At 30.4% G+C, this 8,381-nt stretch overlaps 2 protein-coding genes across 2 annotated transcripts; one reads left to right on the top strand and one right to left on the bottom strand.

The window, feature by feature from the left end:
* The first annotated feature begins 4,730 nt into the window (after positions 1–4,730).
* BGZ61DRAFT_470126 (uncharacterized protein) lies at positions 4,731–5,153 on the top strand. Its single transcript, XM_046248039.1, has one exon. The coding sequence runs from the start codon at positions 4,806–4,808 to the stop codon at positions 4,998–5,000; it is 195 nt and encodes a 64-aa protein (XP_046092807.1). The 5' UTR covers positions 4,731–4,805; the 3' UTR covers positions 5,001–5,153.
* Positions 5,154–6,921: 1,768 nt separating this feature from the next.
* BGZ61DRAFT_552707 (uncharacterized protein) lies at positions 6,922–7,873 on the bottom strand (the record flags this gene model as incomplete). Its single annotated transcript, XM_046255537.1, has 2 exons — positions 6,922–7,039; positions 7,101–7,873. The coding sequence occupies 2 exons, from the start codon at positions 7,871–7,873 to the stop codon at positions 6,922–6,924; spliced, it is 891 nt and encodes a 296-aa protein (XP_046092806.1).
* Positions 7,874–8,381: the final 508 nt, after the last annotated feature.

Genomic DNA, 8,381 nt, shown 5'->3' with positions numbered 1-8,381 from the left:
AGCTATAAGCTATTTTTTAAGTTAGTAAAGTTATTAAATTAAAACTTTTATAATTTAGGATATATTCTATTAATATAGCCTATTTTATTATAATTATAATAGGTAATAGAGCTATCTATTTTTAATATAAAGTTATATAAAAGCCTAAGTATATAAAAGCTTATTTTAAGAATTACTTTTATAATTCTACTAAATTATTAGAATTTTTCTAGAGTTACTTAAATACTAGCTTATTTTTATATTAATTATCTTATCTCTTCCTCTAATTTTATATTAAGTTTTAATATTAAGTTATAAAAATAATAATTTTAATATATATCTTTAGAATTTATATAGACTATATTAATATTTAATCTTAAAAAGAGAATAGTAGCTTAATATAAAAAGAAAAAGCTCTTTACTTTTTATTATATTTTAGGAATTATTTCTCTAGGAAATTAAGGTATTTATAGAAGTTTTAGGGTAATTGTAATTTTCTTTAATATACTTACTTAAGTTATCTTATTAAAAGGAGTTTTTAATTAGTAGAATTTTTAAGAAGAATAAAAGTTAATTTTTAAAGGTATTTTAGGTATTTTCTATATTTAAATAGTTACTTAAAGTTATTTTATTAAGATATTAATTCTATTTTGTTTTTTCTTTAAAAACTAAGTTATTAAAAGTTAGAAGAATCTTTTTATAATCTTAGTTATATTATTATTAAGCCTCTTTAAAAGCTTATTAAAGATTTTAAAATTAGTTATTTTACTTTTAAATAATAGTAGGTAGCTTAAAAGTAAGTATATTATATATTTAAATTTTCTTTTTATTATTAGATAAAAAGCCAGATAAATATTACCAGTTTTTATAGAGTTTATTATTAGAATTTTAGTTAATAATTTAAGTAGTAAGTTAGTAGAATTTAGCTTTATATTCTTAAAGTTTTTATAATTTCTTAAGTTAGATAATATACTTATAAATTACTGCCTCTTACTTAATAAGTATTAAAAAGATTACTTTAATCTTCTTAAGCTTAATATTAAAAGTTAATATAAATTAGCTGCTATTAATATTAGAGTTAGTAGTAAATTTCTTTTTATTAATATAGGCTACTATTTTATACTTAAATAGCTATAAAAAAAAGCTTTAAAATTATAAAGAGGTTATATATAAATACATATATAGCTAAATAAGTATAAAAAGATACTATAAAAGTTATATTAAAATTATTAGAGGTTATAAGATAGTAGAAGAATAGAATTAATTATAGATAAAGGGATATCTTATAAAGGATATAGAGATAAGAGATAAGATAAGAATAAGGGATAATAGTATATAAATAGTATAATATATATTATAGTGTATATAGATAAAAAGAGAAGAAATAAACCCAGAGGAAGCTCTTCTTTTATAGACAAATTCAGCTGGTAGATATATAGGTATCAGGATAAAAATAATACCATTGGAAAGCCCAGAAATTCAGCTTCAAGGTGGTATTGAATATGTCTTCCTATGTTCCCTAATTGCCGAGTAGTCTTGATTTCAAATCACGGAGGAATTGAAAGTCTATGCTTATAAACTAAAACACTTAATTTCTAAGCTCGTATAGATTAATAAGCCGAATTAAATAGATTAGTTATATAGTATAAATAGTGTTATTAGTACTGTATTTTAGTGTTATATTATAAGATTTTATCTAGAATTTTTAAGCTTATATTTAAGCTTAGATTCTAGCTAATAGAAGTTATATATATATATATATATTTATATATTTATTGGACTTTAATAAAAACTAAAGCTTATAAACTTTAATTATACTAACTCTCTACTTTATATATAATATATCTATAGTAAAACTCTAATATTAAGCTAGTATAACTCTTAAAGGCTAATATTAAGTTATTTTACTATATAAAAATTAATATTAAATTAATTTAATATACTAAGAGGAGCTGAAACCTACCTGTATTATATTAATAGTAATATAAGCTTAGGTTAAGTAGTTTTAAAATTATAACCTTAAGTATTTTATTAAGTATAATAATAAGATTAAAATTATAATAATCTTCTAAACTTACTCTTAATATAAGAAGATATAGAAGAGGTTTCTAGAGATTCTTAATATAGATAATATATATAAAACTAACTACTTTAAAATATACCTTTTTTAAATTACTAGTAACATATATAATAAGTATGCAATATATCTAAGTATGCAATATATTTCCAATTTATACCTAAAACAGTACTTTTTTAAAAATTCATTAAAAATTCAAACTATACTTAAAATAGCTTATACTTTATATATAAATCTACTAAGTATATAAAAATAAGTATCAATTTTCCTAGACTTTTAAAAAAAAACCTTTATAAACTTATTTAAAAAAATCTTATTTATACTGTTTTTTTTTCTTATTTATAATTTTAAAAAGCTAAATAAATTAGTAAAAAGTTTAATAAAAATACTGCTTTATAGCTTTTTTAGTTATATATTTATAATTAATTTCCTAAAATTCCTAGAACTAAATAGCCTATTTTAGAAAATTTAAAGTTTACCTTTTTAGCTGTATAGTATTAGTATATTATATACTTAGATACATTATATACTTATTATATATGTTATTATAAATTAGAAATTAGTTATAAATTTTAAGTTTAGTCTTATTAATATAAAAAAAGAGAAGGATTTTCTTTAGCTTTATAAGTAACTTAATAGCCTCTACTACTCTTTATATATTTCTATACCTTCTATTATTATTATAAATAAGAAAATAACTCTTAAAAATATACTTTCTTATATTTTTCCAAATATATAGTAGCAGCTTTACATTTTTCATATTAATATTAATATTAAAGCTAAAATTATAGCTTATTAAAAGAATTCTTATTCTATTACTAATAATAATATTAATAAAGATATTAATAGTAATAAGATAGTAATAAAAGATTATTAAGCTACTACTTAAGCTATAACTAACTATAAAATTAAGAGTATTACTATATTATAGCTACTACCATAGCTATTAAATAAGGCAAATTATAATAATATATTTATAGCCTAGTAGTATATTATCTTTACTATTAAAAAAGATAACTTTATAAGTATTTAAATCTTAATAAATACTATATATAATTTATAGTAAAATATAATTTTATAATATAGTTTAAGAGAGTATATATCTTAATAAAAATAGTAGGTATATTATTTTATTAATTATTATTATAACTTTAACTAGTAGGTTAATAGCTTTATTAAGACTGTCTATAAAAATATAAAGTTATATCTAATTATAAATACTAGTAATTTTTTATATTTATATATAATAATAAAGTAAATATTAAAGTAGAAAAAGTATAACTATAATTAAAAAGTAGCTAATATAATAATATAATAATAGTAAAAGTATATTAAATAATTCTAATTTAGTAAGTTATTTATATAAATTATATATATTTAGTTTTTTTATAATCTTACTTAATATTATTAAATAAATTAAAGTTATATAATAATTTTAAATAATAGAAATAAATAATAAAAGCTATATTTAATATTAAAAAAAAATAATAGTTAAATAATAAAATTATTATCTATTAATTTCTACTTAAAGCTTTTATTTAACTTCTTTAACTTTAACTTTATTATTTATAATTAATAATCTTACTATTTATAATTAATAACCTTAAAATAGTAATTTTATTTTAAATAAAAAAATATAAAAAAAACTAATATCTTTTATTATTAAAAAGCTAATTTCTTTTTTAATATTTATTTCTTATTTTATAATAATTAATTTTAAATATAATAAATTTTATTTAAAAAGCTTTTATTATTAGTAATTTATTATATTTATATTATATAAATAATATTTAATATAATTTTAAATCTTCTTAAAATTTAAAAAATAAATTAAAAAAATAAAAAATAAATTTCCTTTTAAATTTTCTTAAAAAAGAAAATTTATTTAAGCTATTATTATATTATTTATAATATCTAAATAAAAAATAATCAATGATATTATCTATTTTTAAATATTATTTACTTTTTTATAATAAAAATAAAATTAATAAATAAAAAAATAAAATTTTTAATAGTAATCTTATTTTATATATTTAAATAGAAATAGCTATATTTTATAACTTAATAAAAAATATTAATAATATTAATTTAAAAAGTTAAATCTTCCTTTAAAATATTACTAAAGCTTAATATAACTTCTAATTTTAAAAAACTATTATATTATATTAAGTTAGTATTAATACTAGCTATATAGAGTACTAGCTAAAGGGGGGATTTAAATAAAAATAAGTTATTATAGGCATTAGGAATCTTAAGGCATTAAGTCGAGTTGTAGGAGTTTTCAGTATATTTATTAAGGTTAGAGTCGAAAAAGTTAGATAGAATTCTAGTAGAGAAGAAAAAAGCAGCTTAAAACCCAAAACTTAGGCCTTAGCAACTATAATATACACACAACAAAAATACAGTAAATTTAAATACTAGGTTTCCTTATTGAGGGATATAAATTGTATATATTACTATTAATCTTTTAGCTAAGTAGTATTATTATATTATTATAGCTTTACTCTTAAATCTTAAGCCTTAGCTACTATAACCTTATTATAGTATATTTATATAGTAATATACTCTTTCTTATAATTATAATATTTATTATAGCTTTATAGTTAAGATATTACTAATAAAGAAAATAATCTATTCTTATTAATAGCTTAAGAAGCCCTTAGTAGGAATTCCCTGTATTTATATATAAATTTTGCTGATTTTTACAACTAGGACTTCGAGGAGCTATTACTGTGAATCTGCGATCCCGATGTTATTATCAACCTCCGCAGCAGGCCCCGGCTGTGATACCGACCCTAGGGCAGCCTCGTCAGAACCCACAGTCAACCCGACGACTGAACCCAAGCGTGCGCCGCACGCTCTCGCAGGCAGAAATAGAGACTCAGAGCAGTCAGCCATCCCGACGGCCGTCGATACAGAGATCGCGAGGCACTACAAACAGTAGGGGCCGGGGAACCAGAGGAGGACGGGGCCGGGGAAGAGGCAGAGGAGGCAGGGCAGCTACAGCAGCAGCAGCAACATCAGCAGCGCCGCCGTCTTCAGCCCCGGAGGAAGTCATCCCGGCCACGCAGCCGCAGCCCTCACAGCAGCCCTCACAGCAGCCGTGGCAGTCACAGCAGCCGGGGCAGTTACAGTGGCGGTAGCAGCCGCTCTGGCAGCCGCCGGAATAACAGCCGGGCCGGCTCAAAGTTACGAACTTTTCGGCGAAACACCGGAGATTCGTTTTTTGAACGATATGACTGCAGCCGGGCTGCAGCCGGGCTTGAAGGTTGAGGTGTGGTGTTAATAGCTGTTAAATTCACTCATTGTTCATAACGTTCCCTGACTTACACTGTAAATTTGGTGTAACGCAGGGAAGATGCCAAATAGGGAGGGAAAAAAGTGGGGTCACGTGATTTTACTGTATGAATAGCAAAAAGTTACTGTATGAATAGCAAAAAGTTACTGTATGAATAGCAATACTCACCAAGAATTATACTAGTCCAAAGGAGGAAATCGTCACGGTCAAGCAATGGCAGTCCGTATTATCGAGTTTGACACGCAACTACAACAGCAATATAAATCCAATCATTTAAAATTTGCATTTTCATGTTCTTTAGGCATTAAACTTCCCAGGATGACTAAATCAAAGAAGAACCTTTGTTATGGCTCTGCTCTGAAGACCTACTGCCAAATTAGCCCCTAGATTCACTTTACCCTGACGCGGCTCGATATCGTTTGGGCGTGAATTACCAACAATTACCGTGCAACCATCCTATTTGCCCTATCTACAGCCTATATCAGCATAATGTATTCATAAATTCCACAACAAACTACAGCGGAGACCCAAATTACGTGCACTCCTCTTTTAAGCCTATCTGATTTCAAGGTAGCGTCAGCGCATCTAGTAACGCTATTAGCAGCCACAACGAATGGGTTACTGGCGCCGTTAGGGGCTACACGTCCGAATTGACGGATGATAATTTTATGCAGCCGCGAGCTTTCTGGACCATGCTCGGCAAGCAGCCTGGTCAGCAGGAGCATCTAGCAAGCAACGCCGCCAACCACCTCAGCTCTGCCCTACACAGCCTGCACCAAGATGCCCTTGATATATCTTCATCCCAAAATGGCAATATCTTAAAGACCAGTTCCCATTACATTCTCAATGGTACTAATCTTTCTCTCTAGACATATTCGCCTGTATCGATCCTACTCTCGCAGAGATGATTAAGCAGAGGCTCTCTAGAATGTAATACAGTTCGTTTGAGCATAGCATGGCAATAGCGAAGTGAAGAGAATAGATAACAATAGATCAGATAGATTACAGACTACTGCTAAGTATACAGAGATCAACAGCCCTTGATTGTCACTCAATTTGTTTTGCAAATGGCTTTATCAGCATGCCTGCAACCAAGCAATCAGAACCACCCGAACCTCTGGAGTGCCAACATTGAGTCACACAACCCCAATAAGCCGCCAGTGATAGCCCAATAAGCATTTTCACAGATCTTAAGCAATCTAGAGAAGTGAAGGCCAACAGAGACTGACCAACACAGAGCTCGAAGCGCAGGTTCAGAGACCTGTCGGCAAAACTGTTGCATAGCTTCGTCCCCGCTTCGGCAAGCCTCTTGACATTGGAGGAAATTAAGACCATGGGCCACATTAAGTAGCACGAAAAGACCACATATAGCCAACTTGGACCTCATCCTAATAACGTGAGCATCTGGTAGGTTCCACATACTATTTGGTCACTTACTTGAGGGATCTCGACGAGGTGACGTTCGTGGTATCACGTCCTCTCCCCCAATGTAACTGTCGCAATAAAGTCTCAGCTATATCTTTTATTCCTGACCCCCTATAGACTGAGTAATCCATAAGCATCGAAACTATCTCCCTCCTGCTCTTGGAGAAGATTCTCCTTCTGGAGTGGTCGGGTTCGTCTTACCGTCCACTACAGGTCTTGGGCTCTTCCTGCCCTTGGTTTGGTGGCTGCTGCCTGAAGGGCTGCTCCATGGTTCGTTGTGAGCTATAAGTCACTTGATAGATTTATGGATAATTCGGGTACGTGATTCCGCATGTCGGCTGTTTGACAAGGGCTACTAGCTTGTTGAGAATAAAAAGCTCCAGCTTGAGTTTGATGCTGTACACAAGGGGCTGATATGAAGTCTGGATGTAGAAATGGCCGGTAAATATGGTAATGAGAAGAGTGATATCGAGGACAATCAGGATGATGTTGATGATGACGAGTCCCCTGACGACATGCTTCCCTTCGCCACCTCTAGCGGCGATGATGGGTTTCAGCTCGTGGCCTGCCTCCCAAATATAAAGGCCGGAAATAATGCATTCTTGGACGAAGAATACAGACAGCTGTAGCCGTTCATAGACGTTGAATGCATCGAGAAAAACATCAGGGTCAACGTTGGTACCAATCCAGAGGACTGATAACGGAATGTGAATAATAAAGAAGTTGGTGATGATCATGATGAGCACCCCACGGGTTTTCTTTCTATTAGAAACAACAAGATGCAGCCGAGAGTATAAGACCACGGACTGACCTGTGACCATCCCCCACCAGCTGATGGCCAAGAGAACGGACATCAGGATATTGGGTGCGAGAGCAAAGAGGCGCAGCAGGTTTGCCATTGCATAGATGACGGTGCCCAGGTCAGCGACTATTATGCTCCAGAAGTATAGACTGGTATAGCGCTTGAAGGTATAAAGGGCAATGATGAGGATTTCTGCGCAGTTGAGGCAGGCCATGCCGAATAGAGCAGTGATGGTCAGAGAGACGGCTAAGGGAACAGAGACTGGCCCTGTTTCCCCCGTTTCCCCCGTCATATTGTCCTTTTGCATAGTTAATAGCGTGGCGAGGAGCTTGGATGCTGAGCGTTGAGCCCGGACCGACCGATAGGATGCAGAAGCGGGGGTAATGGACGAGAATGGATGACGAGATTGATATCTGCTATCTACGGAGAGTGAGGAGAGGGGCAGCCAAAGCTAGCGTAGTCTGCTTAGTCAAGCCCCGGGGTATTTTGTAGAAGTACGGATGTAGAGAATTCAGTACCGCCACCGAACTCAAAAATTGTAAGGCTGGGCTCTGTTGATGGCATGCGAGTCATGGTTGTTCAGGAGGTACTATTTAGAGCTGGTGGTGGCGTTAATAGCCACAGACTACTATGGGGGTCTCTAATCCGACCCCTCCCCATGCGTTGTTTCTCCAACACAGGGGGGTCGATGAGGAAAATGCCCTTTGATTGGGGAAAAAAGATACATTTGACCACAGCCAATTTATATGAGAACCCAGGTAACTTCATCATTAGAATATCCCTCTTTTATTTTAATGTTA

Source organism: Ilyonectria robusta (genome assembly GCF_021365365.1).
Source record: "Ilyonectria robusta strain PMI_751 chromosome Unknown BGZ61scaffold_198, whole genome shotgun sequence".
NCBI lineage: Eukaryota > Fungi > Ascomycota > Sordariomycetes > Hypocreales > Nectriaceae > Ilyonectria > Ilyonectria robusta.
This window is presented reverse-complemented; position numbering and strand designations above follow the sequence as displayed.

Bases quoted from the DNA above. Each gene is read 5' to 3' on its own strand.
- BGZ61DRAFT_470126 (XM_046248039.1), top strand. From the start codon at position 4,806: ATGTTATTATCAACCTCCGCAGCAGGCCCCGGCTGTGATACCGACCCT.